Below are 24,233 nucleotides of genomic sequence, written 5' to 3'. Positions count from 1 at the left end.
CACTAACACCCATAAACTACATATTAACCCCTAAACCGAGGCCCCCCCCCCCACATCGGAAACACTAAAATAAATATATTAACCCCTAATCTGCCGATCGGACATCGCTGCCACTTTAATAAATATATTAATCCCTAAACCGCCGCACTCCCGCCTTGCAAACACTAGTTAAATTTTATTAACCCCTAATCTGCCCTCCCTAACATCGCCGACACCTACTTACATTTATAAACCCCTAATCTGCCACCCCCAACGTCACTGCTACTATATTAAATGTATTAACCCCTAAACCCAAGTCTAACCCTAAGTCTAACCCCCCCTAACTTAAATATAATTTAAATTAAACTAAATAAATTTAACATAATTAAATAAATTAATCCTATTTAAAACTAAATACAGGTAGCCCTCAGTTTACGCCGGGGTTAGGTTCCAGAAGGAATGGTTGTAAATTGAAACCGTTGTAAATTGAAACCCAGTTTATAATGTAAGTCAATGGGAAGTGAGGGAGATAGGTTCCAGGCCCCTCTCAAAATTAGCTTTGAAATGAAGACTTTAAATGCTAGGCAGCATTATAAACCTAATAAAATAGTCACACAACACAGAATATATAATTAAACTAAGTTAAATGAACAAAAACATTTGCTAAACAGCATTATAAACCTAATAAAATATTCACACAACACAGACTTCACTTGCATTTTTCTGCAAACAGTTCTTTCTATGCATTCCAATCTGGACTGAGTTATAGACAGGAAGATCTTGTTCCTTTGAAATCTGCTCAATAGCTCCGGTCTGGTTAAATTGATTAATTTCAGCTTGCTTTGCTGCAACACAAGCGGACAGCTCCACCTACTGGCTATTTTAATAAATGCACTGCTTCTCAATAGCAGTCACAATAGCAGTCACATGACTGGGAAAAAAGGTTGTTATTCTGAAACGGTGTTAATTGAATCGTTGTAAAACGAGGGCCACCTGTACTTACCGATAAAATAAACCCTAAGCTAGCTACAATATAACTAATAATTACATTGTAGCTAGCTTAGGATTTATATTTATTTTACAGGCAACTTTGTATTTATTTTAACTAGGTAGAATAGTTATTAAATAGTTATTAACTATTTAATATCTACCTAGCTAAAATAAGTACAAAATTACCTGTAAAATAAATCCTACCCTAAGTTACAATTACACCTAACACTACACTATCATTAAATAAATTACCTAAACTACCTACAATTAATTACAATAAAATAAAATAAACTAAATTACGGAAAAAAAAAAAAAAGAATTACAAGAATTTTAAACTAATTACACCTAATCTAATCCCCCTAATAAAATAAAAAAGCCCCCCCAAATAATAAAATTCCCTACCCTATACTAAATTACAAATAGCCCTTAAAAGGGCCTTTTGCGGGGCATTGCCCTAAAGTAATCAGCTCTTTCACCTGTAAAAAAAATACAATACCCCCCAACATTAAAACCCACCACCCACACACCCAACCCTACTATAAAACCCACCCAATCCCCCCTTAAAAAAAAACTAACACTACCCCCTGAAGATCTCCCTACCTTGAGCCGTCTTCACCCAGCTGGGCACAAGTGGACCTCCAGAGGGGCAGAAGTCTTCATCCGATCCGGGCAGAAGAGGTCCTCCAAGTGGCAGAAGTCTTCATCCAAGCGGCATCTTCTATCTTCATCCATCCAGAGCGGGTCCATCTTCAATCCAGCCGACGCTGAGCCATCCTCTTCAAACGGCGTCCTAACGAAGAATGAAGGTTCCTTTAAATGACGTTATCCAAGATGGCGTCCCTTGAATTCCGATTGGCTGATAGGATTCTTTCAGCCAATCGGAATTAAGGTAGGAAAAATCCTATTGGCTGATTGGATCAGCCAATAGGATTGAGCTTGCATTCTATTGGCTGAATGGAACAGCCAATAGAATGCAAGCTCAATCCTATTGGCTGATCCAATCAGTCAATAGGATTGAACTTCAATCCTATTGGCTGATTGGATCAGCCAATAGGATTTTTCCTACCTTAATTCCGATTGGCTGATAGAATCCTATCAGTCAATCGGAATTCAATGGACGCCATCTTGGATGACGTCATTTAAAGGAACCTTCATTCAGTGTTAGGACGTCGTTTGAAGAGGATGGCTCCGCGTCGGCTGGATTGAAGATGGACCAGCTCCGCTCCGGATGGATGAAGATGCTGCTTGGATGAAGACTTCTGCCGCTTGGAGGACCTCTTCTGCCCGGATCGGATGAAGACTTCTGCCCCTCTGGAGGTCCACTTTTGCCCGGCTGGGTGAAGACGGCTCAAGGTAGGGAGATCTTCAGGGGGGTAGTGTTAGGTTTTATTAAGGGGGTATTGGGTGGGTTTTAGAGTAGGGTTGGGTGTGTGGGTGGTGGGTTTTAATGTTGGGGGGGTATTGTATTTTTTTTACAGGTGAAAGAGCTGATTACTTTGGGGCAATGCCCCGCAAAAGGCCATTTTAAAGCCTATTTGTAATTTAGTATAGGGTAGGGAATTTAACTATTTGGGGGGGCTTTTTTATTTTATTAGGGGGATTAGATTAGGTGTAATTAGTTTAAAATTCTTGTAATTCTTTTTCCCCCCCGTAATTTAGTTTATTTTATTTAATTGTAATTAATTGTAGGTAGTTTAGGTAATTTATTTAATGATAGTGTAGTGTTAGGTGTAATTGTAACTTAGGGTAGGATTTATTTTACAGGTAATTTTGTACTTATTTTAGCTAGGTAGTTATTAAATAGTTAATAACTATTTAATAACTATTGTACCTAGTTAAAATAAATACAAAGTTGCCTGTAAAATAAATATAAATCCTAAGCTAGATACAATGTAACTATTAGTTATATTGTAGCTAGCTTAGGGTTTATTTTATAGGTAAGTATTTAGTTTTAAATAGGATTAATTTATTTAATTATGTTAAATTTATTTTGTTTAATTTAAATTATATTTAAGTTAGGGGGGGTTAGGGTTAGACTTAGGTTTAGGGGTTAATAAATTTAATATAGTAGCGGCAACGTTGGGGTCGGAAGATTGGGGGTTAATAAATTTAATATAGTAGCGGTGACGTTGGGGGGGCAGATTAGGGGTTAATAAAAATAATGTAGGGTTCGGCAATGTTGGGGGCAGTAGATTAGGGGTTCATAGGTATAATGTAGGTGGCGGCGGTGTCCGGAGCGGCAGATTAGGGGTTAATAATATAATGCAGGTGTTGGCGATGTCGGGGGCGGCAGATTAGGGGTTAATAATATAATGCAGGTGTCGGCGATGTCGGGGGCGGCAGATTAGGGGTTAATAAGTGTAAGATTAGGGGTGTTTAGACTCAGGGTTCATGTTAGGGTGTTAGGTGCAGACATAAAATTAATTTCCCCATAGGAAACAATGGGGCTGCGTTAGGAGCTGAACGCTGCTTTTTTGCAGGTGTTAGGTTTTTTTTTTTCAGCCGGCTCTCCCCAATTGATTCCTATGGGGAAATTGTGCACGAGCATGTTTAGCCAGCTTACCGCTACCGTAAGCAACGCTGGTATTGAGGTGAGATGTGGAGCTAAATTCTGCTCTACGCTCACCTTTTTGTGGCTAACGCCAGGTTTAAAAAAAACTGTCTTAAGTGAGCGGTGGGAAAAAGAGCCTTGTTAACCCTGCAAGCCTTACCGACAAAAACTCGTAATCTAGCCGTTAGATAGTTACAATAAGATAACAGTACCCACCTGCAATGCCAAAGCTATAAGCCCCGCTGGTGCCTGGTATCTGGAATGGAGGGGGGGTGTATTTCTTGAAAAGAGATCCCCACTCTGTGAAATTATTGTCCCCAAAGAAATACAGTGTGTCTATAGGAGAAACAAAACAGTTTTGAAACCTACAGAAACCAAAAAGAAGACTGACAATGTATACAACAGTATATTAATAGAATGACTAATAAAACACGTTGAATTTATTACTATTCTTATTTGTGTCTGATAACAGTGCTCCTAACAATGCTCAAGAACAATTATACAAGGCTCCTGGAACTTTATTTTTAAACTGAGGACATGTGATCTAATTTATTGCGAATAATTGTATTTATTGATTACATGTTCACTCCCAAATATATTCCCTCGCATTGTAATAAGCCTTTTATTATGATTTTAAATGACTATGTTTGGTAATGTGTGATTTGGATCACTTTAAGTCAAAATGCACAAAGTTAATAAAAGCGTTAAATGCTGATCTCGCATGTACAGTTAGTGGCCATGGGTAGTATGTAATAACTGGAAGTTGTCCGACGCGGTAGGTTAGACTGACAGATATTCTGTTTTTTTATATTTGGTCTATATGTTTTATTTACTTTTCAATATACATTTTTCCTGGGATATAATGTTCTAAATATAAAGAGAAAAGACCATTTCGACTCTATGACTACAGCTGATGTGCTGAAACGCGTTAGCTTGTCCTTGCTGTTCCACATGCTTTTTTACCTGGTTATGTTTTTATTGCAACTTGGGATATATGTGTTTTTAACACTTTTTCATGGAACGGTCAAGCTAGTCTTTTCTTTATGGTCATATTCGCTAGTTACAAAGTGCAACTTCCGCCCTTGTATTTATAAAGGGGAATTCTAGTATGCAACAAGCAGCCGTTCTGCTCATTAGGAAATCTGGAGGACTACTAAATACATACACCCAGAGAAGAGATGGTATATTGGAGAAACACTTTATTTTTAAGACCTAGCAGGTAACCGTAATTAGTTTTCATATCTAAGTTTTGCTGAACTGTGACTAGCCAATAGTAAGTCAGGATACGACCCACCCAGTAAACATGTGATTCGGCTTTATGAATGAAAGGGATAATAGTCTTGGAGTGGTGACTCTTAATCCTATAGCAGAACACTCACACTCTATTAGTGATGCCGGTGCGTGTACATATCGCTATTGGAGTTACATGTTTGTCTCTGCCTCATCACTGATTCACCGACGATCCCAAATTGCATTTACACATCTCTTTTAGGATTTACTGCCAAATACTGGCTTTTCCTTTCTTGCTTATATAATGACAATATATGGCTGCCTTTCTTAACTGTTAAATGATCTCTTCGAGAGACGGTATACATTTTTTAATCTATCCTTGCGTTTATATGATCCAATAATCCAGCACATGTTTTCCCCTTTACACAACTTTTGTAACAATTTTTACATTGTTAGGTGGACTGAGAAACAGTAAGCATGAACTTGGACATGTAATGTTCTGAGTCTATTTCTTTTTGCCGGCTTAAAGGGACAGGAAACTCCAACATTTTCTTTAGTGATTCAGATAGAACAGACAATTTCAATCAACTTTCCAATTTACTTCTGTTGTCAAATTTGCTTCATTCTATTGTTATCCTTTGCTGAAAAAACATTGGCTGCTAGCTGAACACATCTACTTAGCCAATCACAAGAGACAAATGTGTGCAGGTACCAATCAGTGTAGGATGTGTGCGTATTGTTTTTCAACAAGGGATACCAAAAGAACAAAGTACATTTGAAAACAGAAGTTAATTTAAAAGTGTCTTAAAATGACATGCCTTAACTGAATCATGCAAATTTAATTTTGACTTTCCTATCCCTTTAAAGGGCCATTATAGTAAAAAAAAAAAAAAAGGACATGCTCTAATCCATAACAGCATGTCATTTTAAGACTATTGATCAATACTACTGTCACTCTCTACCAATAAAGCTGTGAGAGTTTTCCTTATCAGCCAAAAACTGTTAATTTAAAGGGACACTAAACCCAATTTCTCCTGTTAAGTGTAGTCAGTCCACGGGTCATCCATTACTTATGGGATTATAACTCCTCCCTAACAGGAAGTGCAAGAGGATCACCCAAGCAGAGCTGCTATATAGCTCCTCCCCTCTACGTCATATCCAGTCATTCTCTTGCACCTAACTAAAGATAGGACGTGTGAGAGGACTGTGGTGTGTTAAACTTAGTTTTTATTTCTTCAATCAAAAGTTTGTTATTTTAAACGGCACCGGAGTGTGTTGTTTGTTCTCAGGCAGCATTAGAAGAAGAATCTGCCTGAGTTTGTCTATGATCTTAGCGGTCGTAACTAAGATCCACTTGCTGTTCTTGGCCATTCTGAGGAGTGAGGTAACTTCAGAACAGGGGATAGCATGCAGGGCCCACCTGCAAGGAGGTATGTGCAGTAAATTATTTTCTAAGGAATGGAATTGACTGAGAAAATACTGCTAATACCGATGTAATGTAAGTGCAGCCTTAAATGCAGTAGTAGCGACTGGTATCAGGCTGATATGTATGTATGTATACTCTGAGGTATTTCTGGGGAATGGAATTTCACTAAGAAAATACTGTCAATATTAAAGTAATATTTGAGCCTGCACTGCAGTGAAAGCGACTAGCAGCAGGCTTATTAATAACACTTCATAATTTTCAATTTTTAAAACGTTTACTGGCATGTTAATCGTTTTTTCTGAGGTACTTGGTGATAAAACTTTATGGGCATGATTTTTACCACATGGCTGTCGTTTTTTTCTGAATAAAAACAGTTTACTGAGCTTCCCCACTGTTGTAATATGAGTGGGAGGGGCCTATTTTAGCGCTTTATTGCGCAGTAAAAATTTAGTCACAGTCTTCTTATTTCTTCCTCCATGATCCAGGACGTCTCTACAGAGCCCAGGGGTCTCCAAAACTAGTTTTGAGGGAGGTAATCAGTCACAGCAGACCTGTGACAGTGTGTTTGACTGTGATAAAAACGTTTATTATTTAAACTGTTATCCGTTTTTGGGTATTAAGGGGTTAATCATCCTTTTGCTGGTGGGTGCAATCCTCTGCTAATTTTATACATTTTCTGTTAAAATTTGGTTGTTTTAACATATTTGGTTCATTGTTAATTCAACTGTGTCACATTTTTATGTTTCTTAAAGGCGCAGTAGCGTTTTTTATATAGCTTGTAAATTTATTTAAAAGTTTTTTCCAAGCTTGCTAGTGTCATTGCTAGTCTGTTTAAACATGTCTGACACAGAGGAATCTGTTTGTTCACTATGTTTAAAGGCCAATGTGGAGCCCAATAGAAATTTGTGCACTCAATGTATAGATGTTACTTTGAATAAAAGTCAAACTTTATATGTTAAAAAAATATCACCAGACGAGGGGGAAGTTATGCCGACTAACTCTCCTCACGTGTCAGTACCTTCGCCTCCCGCTCAGGAGGTGCGTGATATTGTGGCGCCATGTACATCAGGGCGGCCCATACAAATCACTTTGCAAGACATGGCTAATGTTATGACTGAAGTACTATCTAAATTGCCAGAATTAAGAGGTAAACGCGATCACTCTGGGGTAAGAACAGAGTGCGCTGATAATAGTAGAGCGATGTCTGATACTGCGTCACAATTTGCAGAACATGAGGACGGAGAGCTTCATTCTGTGGGTGACGGATCTGATCCAAGTAAACTGGATTCAGAGATTTCAAATTTTAAATTTAAGCTTGAGAACCTCCGTGTATTACTAGGGGAGGTATTAGCGGCTCTGAATGATTGTAACACGGTTGCAATTCCAGAGAAAGTATGTAGGCTGGATAAATATTTTGCGGTACCGGCGTGTACTGACGTTTTTCCTATACCTAAAAGGCTTACAGAAATTGTTAACAAGGAGTGGGATAGACCCGGTGTGCCCTTTTCACCCCCTCCTATATTTAGAAAAATGTTTCCAATAGACGCCACCACACGGGACCTATGGCAGACGGTCCCTAAGGTGGAGGGAGCAGTTTCTACTCTGGCTAAGCGCACCACTATCCCGGTGGAGGATAGCTGTGCTTTTTCAGATCCAATGGATAAAAAGTTAGAGGGTTACCTTAAGAAGATGTTTTTTCAGCAAGGTTTTATATTACAACTCCTTGCATGCATCGCGCCTGTCACTGCTGCAGCGGCATTCTGGTTTGAGTCTCTGGAAGAGACCCTTAGCACAGCTCCATTGGATGAGATTATGAACAAGCTTAAAGCCCTTAAGCTAGCTAATTCATTTATTTCTGATGCCGTAGTACACTTAACCAAACTTACGGCTAAGAACTCCGGATTCGCCATTCAAGCGCGCAGAGCGCTGTGGCTTAAATCCTGGTCAGCTGATGTGACTTCTAAATCTAAATTGCTTAATATTCCTTTCAAAGGGCAGACATTATTCGGGCCCGGCTTGAAAGAAATTATCGCTGACATTACTGGAGGTAAGGGCCATGCCCTGCCTCAAGACAGGGCCAAACCAAAGGCTAAACAGTCTAATTTTCGTGCCTTTCGTAACTTCAAGGCAGGAGCAGCATCAACTTCCTTCGCTCCAAGACAGGAAGGAACTGTTGCTCGCTACAGACAGGGCTGGAAACCTAACCAGTCCTGGAACAAGGGCAAGCAGGCCAGAAAACCTGCTGCTGCCCCTAAGACAGCATGAAGTGAGGGCCCCCGATCCGGAAACGGATCTAGTGGGGGGCAGACTTTCTCTCTTCGCCCAGGCTTGGGCAAGAGATGTCCAGGATCCCTGGGCGTTGGAGATCATATCTCAGGGATATCTTCTGGACTTCAAAGCTTCTCCTCCACAAGGGAGATTTCATCTTTCAAGGTTATCAGCAAACCAGATAAAGAAAGAGGCGTTTCTACGCTGTGTACAAGACCTCTTACTAATGGGAGTGATCCACCCAGTTCCGCGGTCGGAACACGGGCAAGGATTCTATTCAAATCTGTTTGTGGTTCCCAAAAAAGAGGGAACCTTCAGACCAATCTTGGACTTAAAGATCCTAAACAAATTCCTAAGAGTTCCATCGTTCAAAATGGAAACTATTCGAACCATCTTACCCATGATCCAAGAGGGTCAGTACATGACCACAGTGGATTTAAAGGATGCCTACCTTCACATACCGATTCACAAGGATCATTACCGGTATCTAAGATTTGCCTTCCTAAACAGGCATTACCAGTTTGTAGCTCTTCCCTTCGGGTTAGCTACGGCTCCAAGAATCTTTACAAAGGTTCTGGGCTCTCTTCTGGCGGTACTAAGACCGCGAGGCATAGCGGTAGCTCCGTACCTAGACGACATTCTGATACAAGCGTCAAGTTTCCAAACTTCCAAGTCTCATACAGAGTTAGTTCTGGCATTTCTAAGGTCGCATGGGTGGAAGGTGAACGTAGAAAAGAGTTCTCTATTGCCACTCACAAGAGTTCGCTTTCTAGGGACTCATAGATTCTGTAGAAATGAAAATTTACCTGACGGAGGACAGGTTATCAAAACTTCTAAATGCTTGCCGTGTCCTTCATTCCATTCAACAGCCGTCAGTGGCTCAGTGCATGGAGGTAATCGGCTTAATGGTAGCGGCAATGGACATAGTACCATTTGCGCGCCTGCATCTCAGACCGCTGCAATTGTGCATGCTAAGTCAGTGGAATGGGGATTACTCAGATTTGTCCCCTCTGCTAAATCTGGATCAAGAGACCAGAGATTCTCTTCTATGGTGGCTTTCTCGGCCACATCTGTCCAAGGGGATGCCCTTCCGCAGGCCAGATTGGACGATTGTAACAACAGACGCCAGCCTTCTAGGTTGGGGCGCAGTCTGGAATTCCCTGAAGGCTCAGGGATCATGGACTCAGGAGGAGAGACTCCTTCCAATAAACATTCTGGAATTAAGAGCAATTTTCAATGCTCTTCTGGCTTTGCCTCAGTTAGCAACTCTGAGGTTCATCAGGTTTCAGTCGGACAACATCACGACTGTGGCTTACATCAACCACCAAGGAGGAACAACGAGTTCCCTAGCGATGATGGAAGTCTCAAAGATAATTCGCTGGGCAGAGTCTCACTCTTGCCACCTGTCAGCGATCCACATCCCAGGCGTGGAGAACTGGGAGGCGGATTTTCTAAGTCGCCAGACCTTTCATCCGGGGGAGTGGGAACTTCATCCGGAGGTGTTTGCCCAACTGCTTCATCATTGGGGCAAACCAGATCTGGATCTCATGGCGTCTCGCCAGAACGCCAAGCTTCCTTGTTATGGATCCAGGTCCAGGGACCCGGGAGCGGTGCTGATAGATGCTCTGACAGCACCTTGGGTCTTCAACATGGCTTATGTGTTTCCACCTTTCCCGATGCTTCCTCGATTGATTGCCAGGATCAAACAGGAGAGAGCATCAGTGATTCTAATAGCGCCTGCGTGGCCACGCAGGACCTGGTATGCAGATCTAGTGGACATGTCCACCATGGTCTCTGCCTCTGAGACAGGACCTTCTGATTCAGGGTCCTTTCAAACATCCAAATCTAATTTCTCTGAGGCTGACTGCATGGAGATTGAACGCTTGATTCTATCAAAGCGTGGATTCTCGGAGTCAGTGATTGATACCTTAATACAGGCTAGGAAACCTGTTACCAGGAAAATTTACCATAAAATATGGCGTAAATACTTATATTGGTGCGAATCCAAGAGTTACTCATGGAGTAAGGTTAGGATTCCTAGGATATTGTCTTTTCTACAAGAAGGTTTAGAAAAGGGTTTATCTGCTAGTTCGTTAAAGGGACAGATTTCAGCTCTGTCTATCCTTTTACACAAACGTGTGGCAGAAGTTCCAGACGTTCAGGCTTTTTGTCAGGCTTTGGCTAGGATTAAGCCTGTGTTTAAGACTGTTGCTCCGCCGTGGAGCTTAAACTTAGTTCTTAACGTTCTGCAAGGTGTTCCGTTTGAACCCCTTCATTCCATCGATATCAAGCTGTTATCTTGGAAAGTTCTGTTTTTAATGGCTATTTCCTCGGCTCGAAGAGTCTCTGAGTTATCGGCCTTACATTGTGATTCTCCTTATCTGATTTTTCATTCAGACAAGGTAGTTCTGCGTACTAAACCTGGGTTCTTACCTAAGGTAGTCACTAACAAGAATATCAATCAAGAGATTGTTGTTCCATCATTGTGCCCTAACCCTTCTTCAAAGAAGGAACGACTTTTGCACAATCTGGACGTCGTCCGTGCCCTGAAATTTTATTTGCAGGCAACTAAAGATTTTCGTCAAACTTCTTCCCTGTTTGTCGTTTATTCTGGACAGAGGAGAGGTCAAAAAGCTTCGGCTACCTCTCTCTCTTTTTGGCTTCGTAGCATAATACGTTTAGCCTATGAGACTGCTGGACAGCAGCCTCCTGAAAGGATTACAGCTCATTCTACTAGAGCTGTGGCTTCCACTTGGGCCTTTAAGAATGAGGCCTCTGTTGAACAGATTTTCAAGGCTGCAACTTGGTCTTCACTTCACACTTTTTCAAAATTTTACAAATTTGACACTTTTGCTTCTTCGGAGGCTGTTTTTGGGAGAAAGGTTCTACAGGCAGTGGTTCCTTCCGTGTAAAGATCCTGCCTGTCCCTCCCGTCATCCGTGTACTTTTAGCTTTGGTATTGGTATCCCATAAGTAATGGATGACCCGTGGACTGACTACACTTAACAGGAGAAAATATAATTTATGCTTACCTGATAAATTCATTTCTCCTGTAGTGTAGTCAGTCCACGGCCCGCCCTGTTTTTTTACGGCAGGTCTAAATTTTAATTAAACTCCAGTCACCACTGCACCCTATAGTTTCTCCTTTCTCGTATGGTTTCGGTCGAATGACTGGATATGACGTAGAGGGGAGGAGCTATATAGCAGCTCTGCTTGGGTGATCCTCTTGCACTTCCTGTTAGGGAGGAGTTATAATCCCATAAGTAATGGATGACCCATGGACTGACTACACTACAGGAGAAATGAATTTATCAGGTAAGCATAAATTATAATTTTTGTTTTTCATGATTCAGGTAGAGAATACAATTTTAAACAATGTTCTAATTTACTCCTATTATCTAATTTGCTTCATTTAAAAAAAAAAATATTTTGTTGAAGAAATAGCAATGCACATATGGGTGAACCAATGACACAAGGCATCTATGTGCAGCCACCAATCAGCAGATACTAAGCCTATCTAGATATGCTTTTCTGAAAAGAATATCAAGAGAATGAAGCAAATTAGAATTTATGCTTACCTGATAAATTTCTTTCTCTTGTGATGTATCAAGTCCACGGATTCATCCATACTTGTGGGATATTCTCCTTCCCTACAGGAAGTGGCAAAGAGAGCACCCACAGCAGAGCTGTCTATATAGCTCCTCCCTTAGTTCCGCCCCCAGTCATTCGACCGAAGGCTGGGAAGAAAAAGGAGAAACTATAGGGTGCAGTGGTGACTGAAGTTTTTTCAATTAAAAAAATATTACCTGTCTTAAACAGACAGGGCGGGCCGTGGACTCGATACATCACAAGAGAAAGAAATTTATCAGGTAAGCATAAATTCTGTTTTCTCTTGTAAGATGTATCGAGGCCACGGATTCATCGATACTTGTGGGATACCAATACCAAAGCTTTAGGACACGGATGAAGGGAGGGACAAGACAGGTACCCTAAACGGAAGGCACCACTGCTTGTAAAACCTTTCTCCCAAAAATAGCCTCCGAAGAAGCAAAAGTATCGAATTCCTCATTTTTAAAAGCCCATGTGGAAGCCACTGCTCTAGTAGAATGAGCAGTAATTCTTTCAGGAGGCTGCTGCTTTTCAGCCAAAAGGAAAGAGAGGTAGCCGTAGCCTTTTGACCTCTCCGTTTACCAGAATAAACAACAAACAATGAAGATGTTTGACGGAAATCTTTAGTTGCTTGTAAGTAGAACTTTAAAGCATGAACCACATCAAGATTGTGCAACAGACGTTCCTTCTTTGATGAAGGATTAGGACACAGAGAAGGAACAACAATCTCCTGATTGATATTCCTATTAGAAACAACCTTAGGAAGAAACCCAGGTTTGGTACGCAAAACCACCTTATCTGCATGGAAAACAAGGTAAGGTGACTCACACTGTAAAGCAGATAACTCAGAAACTCTTCGAGCCGAAGAGATAGCTACTAAAAACAAAACTTTCCAAGATAGAAGCTTAATATCTATGGAATGCATAGGTTCAAACGGAACCCCTTGAAGAACATTAAGAACCAAGTTTAGGCTCCATGGTGGAGCAACAGGTTTAAATACAGGCTTGATCCTGACCAAGGCCTGACTAAACGCTTGAACGTCTGGGACATCTGCCAGACGTTTGTGTAAAAGAATAGACAAAGCAGATATTTGTCCTTTTAAGGAACTAGCTGATAATCCCTTCTCCAATCCTTCTTGGAGAAAGGACAAAATTCAAGGAATCCTAATCTTACTCCATGAGTAACCCTTGGATTCACACCAACAAAGATATCTGCGCCAAATCTTATGATATTTTCCTGGTGACAGGCTTTCTAGCCTGAATCAGGGTATCAATGACCGACTCAGAGAAACCACGCTTTGATAGAATCAGGTGTTCAATCTCCAAGCAGTCAGACGCAGAGAAATTAGATTTGGATGCTTGAATGGACCTTGAATTAGAAGGTCCTGCCTCATTGGCAGAGTCCACGGTGGAACAGATGACATGTCCACCAGGTCTGCATACCAAGTCCTGCGTGGTCACGCAGGCGCTATCAGAATCACCGAAGCTCTCTCCAGCTTGATTCTGGCAACCAGACGTGGGAGGAGAGGAAACGGTGGAAATACATAAGTCAGATTGAAGGACCAGGGCACTGCTAGAGCATCTATCAGTACCGCCTGGGGATCCCGGGACCTGGACCCGTAACAAGGAAGTTTGGCGTTCTGTCGGGACTCCATCAGATCCAATTCTGGTGTGCCCCATAGCTGAGTCAGCTGGGCAAATACCTCCGGATGGAGCTCCCACTCCCCGGATGAAAAGTCTGACGACTTAGAAAATCCTCCTCCCAGTTCTCTACCCCTGGGATATGGATTGCTGAGAGATGGCAAGAGTGATCCTCCGCCCATCGGATTATTTTGGTTACCTTCATCATCGCTAGAGAACTCTGTGTTCCTCCTTGATGATTGATATAGGCTACAGTCGTGATGTTGTCCGACTGAAATCTGATAAATTTGGCCGCAGCTAGCTGAGGCCATGCCTGATTTTCTGACCTCCGTCAGAAATATTTTCATTTCTACCGAGTCTATATGAGTCCCTAGGAAGGAAACTCTTGTGAGAGGGACGAGAGAACTCTTTTTTTATGTTCACCTTCCATCCGTGAGATCTCAGAAAAGCCAACACGATGTCCGTGTGAGAAAATAAAAACTAACATTTTTTATCCATAGGATCTTTGAAAGCACAACTGTCTTCGATAGGTATAGTTGTAAGCTTAGCAAGAGTAGAAATAGCTCCCTCCACCTTAGGAACAGTCTGCCACGAGTCCTGTATGGTGTCAGATATGGGAAACATTTTCTTAAAAACAGGAGGGGGAGCGAACGGAATACCTGGTCTATCCCACTCCTTAGTAACAATAGTCACAATCCTCTTAGGGACTGGAAAAACATCAGTGTAAACAGGAACCTCTAAGTATCTGTCCATTTTACACAATTTCTCTGGGACCACTATAGGGTCACAATCATCTAGAGTAGCTAATACCTCCTTGAGCAATAAGCGGAGGTGTTCAATCTTAAATTTAAAGGCCATCACATCAGAATCTGTCTGAGGGAGCGTCTTTCCTGAATCAGAAATCTCTCCCTCAGATAACAAATCCCTTACCGCTACTTCAGAACATTGTGAGGGTATATCGGATACGGCTACTAAAGAGTCAGACGGCTCAGCATTTTCACCACACTCACTTTACCCTTCCTAGCAGTTAAGCAGGCAAAGAGAATGACTGGGGGGCGGAGCTAAGGGAGGAGCTATATAGACAGCTCTGCTGTGGGTGCTCTCTTTGCCACTTCCTGTAGGGAAGGAGAATATCCCACAAGTATGGATGAATCCGTGGACTCGATACATCTTACAAGAGAAAAAGAAAATTTATGCTTACCTGATAAATGTATTTCTTTTTTGACACGATGAGTCCACGGATCATCTTAATTACTAATGGGATATTCACCTCCTGGTCAGCAGGAGGAGGCAAAGAGCACCACAGCAGAGCTGTTAAATGGCCTCCCCTCCCTCCCACTCCAGTCATTCGACCGAAGTTAGGAAGAGAAAGGAAAAGCCAAGGTGCAGGTGTGTCTGAAGTTTACAATAACCCACAACCGGTCTTAAAAGGACAGGGCGGGCCGTGGACCCATCATGTCAAAAAAGAAATACATTTATCAGGTAAGCATAAATTTTCTTTTTTTAAGACACAATGAGTCCACGGATCATCTTAATTACTAATGGGATTCAATACCCAAGCTAGAGTACACAGATGATACGGGAGGGACAAGACAGGGAACTTAAACGGAAGGCACCACTGCTTGAAGAACCTTTCTCCCAAAAGCGGCCGAGGCAAAAATGTCAAATTTGTAGAACTTTGAAAAAGTGTGAAGCGAGGACCAAGTCGCAGCCTTGCAAATCTGTTCCACAGAAGCTTCATTTTTGAACGCCCATGAGGAAGCAACAGCCCTCGTGGAATGAGCCGTAACTCTCTCGGGAGGCTGCTGTCCAGCAGTCTCATATGCATAACGTATGATACTCTTCAGCCAAAAAGAAATAGAAGTAGCCGTAGCTTTCTGTCCCTTAAGTTTTCCTGAGAAAATCACAAAGACGAAGACTGACAAAAGTCCTTAGTCGCCTGTAAGTAAAACTTCAAAGCACGGACCATGTCCAAATTGTGCAGAAGTTTTTCCTTCTGAGAAGAAGGATTAGGACACAAGGAAGCAACCACAATCTCCTGATTAATGTTCCGATCAGAAACAACCTTAGATAGAAATCCTAGTTTAGTACGTAAAACTAACTTATCTGAATGGAAAATAAGATAAGGAGACTCATACTGCAATGCTGAGAGCTCTGACACTCTCCGAGCAGAAGAAATAGCAACAAGAAATAAAACTTTCCAAGATAACAACTTAATATCTAAGGAATGCATAGGCTCAAACGGAGCCCCTTGAAGAACTTTGAGAACTAAATTAAGACTCCATGGAGGAGTAACTGGTTTGAACACAGGCTTGATCCTGACCAAGGCCTGACAAAAAGATTGTACATCTGGGACATCCGCCAGACGTTTGTGTAACAAAATAGATAAGGCCGAGATTTGACCCTTTAGGGAGCTCATCGATAAACCCTTCTCCAAACCCTCTTGGCGAAAACACAACATTCTAGGAATCCTGACTCTACTCCATGAGTAGCCCTTGGATTCGCACCAATAGAGATATTTACGCCAAATCTTATGGTAAATCCTTCTAGTTACAGGCTTACGAGCCTGAATCATGGTCTCTATGACCGAATCAGAAAATCCCCGCTTGGATAAAATTAAGCGTTCAATCTCCAAGCAGTCAGCTTCAGAGAAACTAGATTTGGGTGAAGGAAGGGCCCCTGAATCAGAAGGTCCTTCCTCAACGGGAGAATCCAAGGAGGCAGAGATGCCATCTTCACCAGATCTGCATACCAAATCCTGCAAGGCCAGGCCGGTGCTATGAGGATCACTGAAGCCCTCTCCTGTTTGATTCGAGCAATTACCCGAGGAAGAAGAGCAAATGGAGGAAATAGGTATGCTAGCCTGAAGGTCCAAGGGACCGCCAGAGCATCCATCAGTTCCGCCTGGGGGTCCCTGGACCTCGACCTGTATCTCGGTAGCTTGGCATTCTGACGGGATGCCATGAGATCCAATGCCGGCTGACCCCACTTGAGAATCAGATTGGAGAACACTTCCGGATGGAGTTCCCACTCCCCCGGATGAAAGGTCTGCCTGCTCAGAAAATCCGCCTCCCAGATGTCCACCCCTGGGATATGGATCGCAGAGAGACAAGAGTGGGCCTCTGCCCACTGGATTATTTTGGTTACCTCTGTCATCGCTAAGGAACTCCTCGTTCCTCCCTGATGATTGATGCAAGCCACTGAAGTTATGTTGTCCGATTGGAACCTGATAAACTGGACCGAGGCTAACTGAGGCCAGACTAGAATAGCATTGAAGATCGCTCTCAGCCCCAGAATGTTTATAGGAAGAACAGACTCAGACTGAGTCCAAACTCCCTGAACCTTTAGGGAACTCCAGACTGCTCCTCACCCTAGAAGGCTGGTGTCTGTTGTCACAATCAGTCTGCGAAGCAGGTTCCCTGGGAAGATGATCCAAAGACGACCACCATGGAAGAGAATCCTTTGTCTCCTGATCCAGTAGTATTCACAGAGACAAATCCATATAATCCTCTATTGCCTTGATCATGCTTAACTTCAGATAGTCTGAGATGGAACCGAACAAATGGGATGATGTCCCTTGCTGCCATCAGCCCGATTACCTTCATGCACTGAGCCACAGATGTCCGAAGAGTGTGCTGAAGAGCAAGGCAAGTATCAATAATCCTTGACTTCCTGACTTCTATCAGAAAAGACCTCATTGATAGGGAATCTAACATAGATCCTAGAAATTACCTTAAATTTAGGACTCAGGAACCCTTTCCCCGATTTACCTTCCACTCGTGAGAACGCAGGAAGGATAACACCATGTCCGAGAGCGAACCTGTTTGTTGTAAAAAAGTCGCCTGGACTAGGATGTCATCTAAATATGGAGCTGCAATGCACTATGAAAATTCTGAAACTGTGGCAAGACCTAAGGAAAGAGCCACAAACTATAAATATTTGTCCAGAAAGGCAAACCATAGGAACTTGCGATGATCCCATAGATGGGAACATGCAGATACCCATCCTTTAAACTTGTCAAAAAATGATCCTCCTGGTTTAAAGGAAGGATGGAACGAATAGATTCCACCTAGAAGGACGGTACTGTTTAGATTCTACAAATCTAAAATTAGTCTGAAGGTTCCCTCCTTCTTGGGAACCACAACCAGATTTAAATAAATCTCAGACCCTGGTCCTGAACCGGAGATATTACTTCCAGGGGGAAGAGGACTCCCACCTAATGAAAGGAACCCAGTCTCTATCTGGTCCCAGATAAAATAAATATAAAATGGGTACTTGAAAGGCACGGCAAATCACCCATAAGGGTCTCAAGGCGCTTTAAAGTGACCTCCAGTAAGGTCACTTTATTGACCTTACTGGAGACCAAACCTGCAACCCTTGGATTGCTACAGAGCTCAGCCACAGTGCCCTAGCATGCTGAGTTATCTGCCCTAAGCACTATCTGTCCGAATAGAACCAGACAACATATGAGCTAGTATGCTGCCGCAAAAGTTAGTAATACCAAACTGGGTTGTCCTCTTGAGCAAACCCACTACCCCAATTTTATGGGATCTTGAAAAGGAATAGCTATCCTATTAAGGGATAGCAGTCTCCTGTCAGTATGGAATTGTCTTCCCAGACTCCTTGAGAGGTCCTCTACTAAAAACCTCTCTGTCAGTATAGGAAATGTGAATAAAAGGGTAATACCCATTCACTCTAATTTCTTAGTACCACTTATTGGTACCACATAAAATTAACCACGACCGAAATGTCGTTCCAGAGTAGCTAAAAACTACTTAATAATAACCGAGTTAATAATAGCAGACTTAGCTTAAAGCTGAAGATACTACTTCAGTATCAGCGTGAGGAATCATACCGTCAGAACTGAGATCTTACTACCAAAGTATCCCCTTCCTTCATGTAACTTGGAGGGAAACTCTAAGCAAGTAGTTTGCAGTGACAGAAACCTCACTCACTGAATATTTATTCTTCCTCTTGCGCTCTCCCTGCAGCATGGGAAAAGCCGACAACACACCTGACAAGCCCAGATGGAAACAATGTCTAGCAAAATAACCCCAATCGGGTCGAGAGGAAGTGCAGGGTACTGGATGAATGGACGCTAAGATTTTAAAACACTTGAGGGGAAGGCTGCAGAAAATATTGAACATTGCCCGAAAGCTTCAGAAACATCCAAGGCAATGTCGGCTCTGAAATTTTTTTTTTTTAAAAACAACAAAAACCTTATAATACATGGAGAACAGAAGACATCAGTGAATTCACAGAAGTATCAAGACGTACCGTGAAATAACCTCCTAATTCACTTTTTATTCAACAAAACTGAATATCATTACCAAAATTACAGTGACTTTAAATGATAAAGGAAACGTTCTAACCTATTTCCCTTATATTGTACCTACCATCAATAAGGAGAAAAAGACTCTTGGATCCTGTGGGACTAACAATTTGTTTATTAAAAACGGATGGTACTGTCTCTTTAAATGTTAAATGCACTGCTTTATTTTAAACACAGAAAGAGTCTTTTAGAGATATAACAAACTCCAGACACCATTTAAATTTTGTAGGGATTCATCCAGACATCGAATGAAAACATAAATAGTAGTCGTTCTGACTAATATGAGAATAAATTAGGGATTGCATGTAAAGCCTCTCTGTTGTACTAAACAACACAGCAGAGACGGCATTCAAACTACTCAGCACGCTTGATCCGTACTGAGTGTAAAGCCTCTCTTTTGTACTACACAACACAGCAGAGACAGCATTCAAACTACTCAGCACGCTTGATCCGTACTGAGTGTAAAGCCTCTCTGTTGCATGATTTACATTGCAGCCGAAAAGGCATCCGTAGCACTGAATACCCTAAAATTGTACTGATTATGATAATCCTCTCTGCTGCATCTATGTTCACAACACAGCAGAGAAGGTATCCGCAGCACTCAATATTAGTGCAAAAGGTAGAAGCCCTTCCGCTGCATAGTCACAGTGCAGCAGAGAAAGGCTTCCGGTGCACAGAAAAAAAAACTCTCACTACCTGGGAAGGAGACAAGGAGTGCGCAAACAATGGCGTGTAACTTAGCCCCGCCCATCGTGGGCGTCTCCAGATAAAATTCCAGGGCGCCAAAAAGTAAACAGCAGCCGCGTTTTTATAAGAGATAAATACAGTCATGCTGCAACAGACATACTTCCGAACAGATAATCTCCCGGTCGGCTACTAATATGAATAAAGCCAACGGAACTAGCATTGCACCTACCCTGCATAACCTTTAATGTGTCAGGATAAACCTCCCAGATGGCTGTAAAGTAAAATAAGCCATTGGGAGTTGCAAATATTCTAAATTATCACAAAAACAGTGCCACTTCCCCGTGTCCTCTAGTGCCTGCATGCCCTGCCAGATAACCTGTCCCCTTCCCTCTTAGGGCCATAGTCATCTAGTGTCCAATGTAGGGTATATAGGGTGCTAAATTTTCCAGTATATGTATCCTTACCAGAAAAAAGAACTTAGCACTTACCTCAGAAATCTGCCTGGCATGAAGGCAGCTCATCTGGCTTGCGAGGTCCTCTTCCTCACATTGGCCTGTGGAACAAAAAAAAGTACTGAGTATATTCTCTTCCCTCAGACTTTTACAAGCAGGGCAGCAAATCATCTATGGGAGGCGCAGTGAGAATTATGTCCCACAAGTTCCCATTGCTTTAAAGCCACCTAAAGCTCTCCTGTAGAGACTGATATGTACTACGGCTATACCCTAGGACAAAGCAGCACACTCTGGCACCACTTTAAAAATAATAAACTCTTGATTGGAGAATCTAATCTAACACCTCACTTTACCTCTTCCTATCACTAACGTAGGCAAAGAGAATGACTGGGGTGGGAGGGAAGGGAGGAGCTATTTAACAGCTCTGCTGTGGTGCTCTTTGCCTCCTCCTGCTGACCAGGAGGTGAATATCTCATTAGTAATTAAGATGATCCGTGGGCTCATCGTGTCTTAAAAAAGAAATGTGGGTTTAATGTCCATTTAAAACCACAATAATAAAGTTTAACATAACCTTTTTCATGCATAAAAAAATATTTGAACATGTTTAAATTTGATTATTGATATACATGATAGAAATGTATGTTTATTGTCCCTTATTAGTGAGGCCAACTTCAAAATAAAGTTAAGATGCCAGACACCAAATTTAAAAAAAAACAAAAAAACGTGAGAACGTACCACATCCAAGGGAGTTTACGTCCTGTGGTTTGAGGAACTGGTCCACATATTCTTTGAATGGCACATCCACTGTACAAGAATAAAAAAAAATAGTTAATTAATTATACGCTCATATGTTACATACCCCTCTCTGTAAACCGCACACATAATCACTTAAAGGGACATCCTGGGCAAAATTTAAATGCTTGGCTTGACCACATACTTCAGTACCCTAGGATGGGAGCAACTTTACAGAATCTTTTCACTCAAAGTTCTTGGTCAATAGATGAATTACATCTTTGAATAGAAACATATTTGCAATATAGATGTATTGGCAAAATGCTTCTAGTAAATGTTATCACTGTTTTAGTATTATTTTTTCTATGCATGTGCACGTGAAGCGTAGCTAGATATGTTCAGTGCACCAGCATTTTTAATACTGCAGCTGCACAGAGCGCCAATAGAGCTTGTGTTATGCCAGCAAACTGAGTCATTACCAGATGATAAAAACACCTTAGGCTCTCTGAACAAGTGTTGTGTTTAAAATGCTGGTGCACTGTGCATACTTAAATACTCTTTTGAAACAGCAATAGCTTTTAATAGGAGCATTTTTGCTAATACATGTATATTGAAGAAATGCTTCTATTCAAAAGTGAAATGCACCCATGTCTATTTCAATTTTGTCTTGAATGTCCATTTAAAGGGACACTGAACCCAAATTTTTTCTATCGTGATTCAGATAGAGCATGCAATTTTAAGCAACTTTCTAATTTACTCCTATTATTAAATTATTTTCATTCTCTTGGTATCTATATTTGAAATGCAAGAATGTAAGTTTTGATGCCGGCCCGTTTTTGGTGAACACACTGTTTTGTTCTTGCTGATTGGTGGGTAAATTGACCTACCAATTAACAAGTGCTTTCCATGGTTCTGAACAAAAAAAATAGCTCAGATGCCTTCTTTTTCAAATAAAGAAAGCAAGAGAATGAAGAAAAATTGATAATAGGAGTAAATTATAAATTTGTTTAAACTTGCATGCTCTATCTGAATCACTAAAGAAAAAAATTGGGTTCAGTGCCCCTTTAAGGTAAGAAAGTTGTAAATAATTATAATTAATTAATATGAATTGATTTTATTTATTAAAGTCCAAAAAAAACTTCCATGATTCAAATAGGACATGTAATTTTAAACAACTTTTATTACCAATTTTGCTTTATTATCTTGGTATTCTTAGTTTAAAGCTACTAACCCTAGGAGGTTCATGTGCTAATTTCTTAGATCTTGAAGGCCACCTCTAATCTAAATGCATTTTGATAGTTTTTCACCACTAGAGGGCGTTAGTTCATGTGTTTCATATAGAGATACCATTGAGCCCATGCACGTGACTTTACAGAGAAGTGAGCACTGATTGGCTAAAATGCAAGTCTGTCAAAAAAACTGAAATAAGGTAATTACAGAGGTAAAACGTGTATTATTATAACTGTGTTGGTAATGCAAAACTGGGGAATGGATAATTAAGGGATTATCTATTTTTTAAAACAACAAAAATTCTGGTGTTGACTGTCCCTTTAAGCCTACAAACCACATTTACACGGTCATAGTTACTACTGTTGATCCAAAAAAAAATCCTTCTTGACTCCAAAGTGGCAGTCAATTGTCTCTTTGGATCAACAAGCTACTATACTGTAAGTACTAACTGTTATATCTCTGTACATGCTAATTTGACAAAAAGCATTCAGTCCTTTTAAAAAAAGCATCTATTGAATTGGCTAAAACAACCTGCTTTCTGTAATTCTGCCACCACAGAATGAAACCAGTTGTTCATGTCCTGCTGGATGGCTCGGTTACACCTTCAGTAAAGCCAGGATCCGGTTGGCTTGACCACATACTTCAGTACCCTGAGATGGGAGCAACTTTACAGAATCTAATAATTTAAGTTCTTTGTCAACAGAGGAGTCATTGATGCAAGTAAATATATTGGAATAGTATTAGAACATAGAGCACTAAAGTTTAATTCTACTGTATTTTCAAAATCACCTGCAATGTACAGGAGTGAAAGGCATGGAAAGTACGGATTCTGCCAAAGGTAGAAACACATCTGGACATTACTTTGATTCATCTGATGAAAACAAGCAATTGTCAGGAGCTTTTACTAAGAAATTAGAGTCTCAACAGATCATTTCTCTGAGAGAGAAGAATGCAAAGTGCTGTCTATGCGTAAATGTGTTTGTTAGTTGTGTTTCTCTCCTTTAAAGAGTTGTGGGTAGTTGGTACTTTTTTATACGAGTTGAGATTGTTTCGTAAATGGAAGTCCGGATTGGTTGACCAAGTCCATTCCTTGTGCTCCCATCAAAGAATAGATCTTTCATCACGGTAGGCAAGCCTATTGGAGACTGCGAGTGAGCCTATTGGAGACTGCAAGTGTCCCTATTGGCTGTGAGGTCCCACCTACCCTTTGTGAAGGTGCTTCTGCTGGGAACGGAAGGTGAGACTGCAGGAGCGGCTTAGAGGTCTCGGCCTGCTATTGTGCACTGTGTGTGCTTCTCCACATGAGTTTGATTCTTTTTTTTTATCTGCTTATTTGTGGTGTTTGTATTTGCACCATGAGACACCTTCTCTTTTGTTTTTCAGGATGATGAAGATTTGACTAAATCTGATTGAAGTGCTGTGCACATTTTCCTTGTACTTCTCTTTATTAGAATTTGTGTTGGGACTTTGGTTGTTTATCATTAATCTAATAGCATATTATTGTCTATGTAATTATTTGTGCGTCCCCTAGATAATCGTTAGATATTCCACGGTCGGGTGTATATTTTGAAAGAGTATAGTGCAGACTCTTTTACCATAAAATACGACTTTACCCAGATTGTCATTTCTCCCAATTTATGATTAATATTGTTAGAGCTCTTATTGCACAAAATTGAAAGACTAGAAAGATTCCCACAGTATCTATGTGGCCAAATGAAGTTTCTGGACTCTCAGATTTAGAGGAATATTAGCAAATTAGACACGCCTACACGACTGCTACTCTATTTACCCAATCAAAAAGGTTCTACTAAAGTTTCTGAGAATGGCATGAAGTGTGAAGTTTTATACACATTATATTTTAAGAATAATCAATATGTTGAGGTTGTAGTTATGGTATTTCTGGGAATCTTTATGGAGAGTGGAAATAGTTTATATTTTCTTTGTGGCTTAAATTTTACCGCCCTTCCCTCTCACGCTTTGGAATATACCAAAACTCCTTTTTGCTGAGGCATCCTTAGCTAAATCTTGTGTGAAGAAACTCTAAATTCTTCCCCTTATTCATCTCTTTCACCCTGATGTATAAGCCTTGCATTTAACGCTTTGGTGA

General features: G+C 41.1%; 1 protein-coding gene across 3 annotated transcripts in view; it reads right to left on the bottom strand.

The window, feature by feature from the left end:
• Window positions 1-24,233, bottom strand: part of JMJD8 (jumonji domain containing 8) — a 130,392-nt gene that overhangs the window by 30,541 nt on the left and 75,618 nt on the right. For all 3 annotated transcript variants that reach the window (XM_053694997.1, XM_053694998.1, XM_053694996.1), the window contains exons 6-7: window positions 20,900-20,968; window positions 3,737-3,856 (exon numbers count right to left, since the gene is read on the bottom strand). In XM_053694997.1, the coding sequence (XP_053550972.1) occupies window positions 3,737-3,856; window positions 20,900-20,968 (189 nt within the window). The remainder of the gene's footprint in view (window positions 1-3,736; window positions 3,857-20,899; window positions 20,969-24,233) is intronic.

The sequence above is a fragment of the Bombina bombina genome, chromosome 11, assembly GCF_027579735.1.
Source record: "Bombina bombina isolate aBomBom1 chromosome 11, aBomBom1.pri, whole genome shotgun sequence".
NCBI classification, from domain to species: domain Eukaryota; kingdom Metazoa; phylum Chordata; class Amphibia; order Anura; family Bombinatoridae; genus Bombina; species Bombina bombina.
Note: the sequence above shows the minus strand (reverse complement) of the source record. Positions and strands in the feature narration are given on the sequence as shown.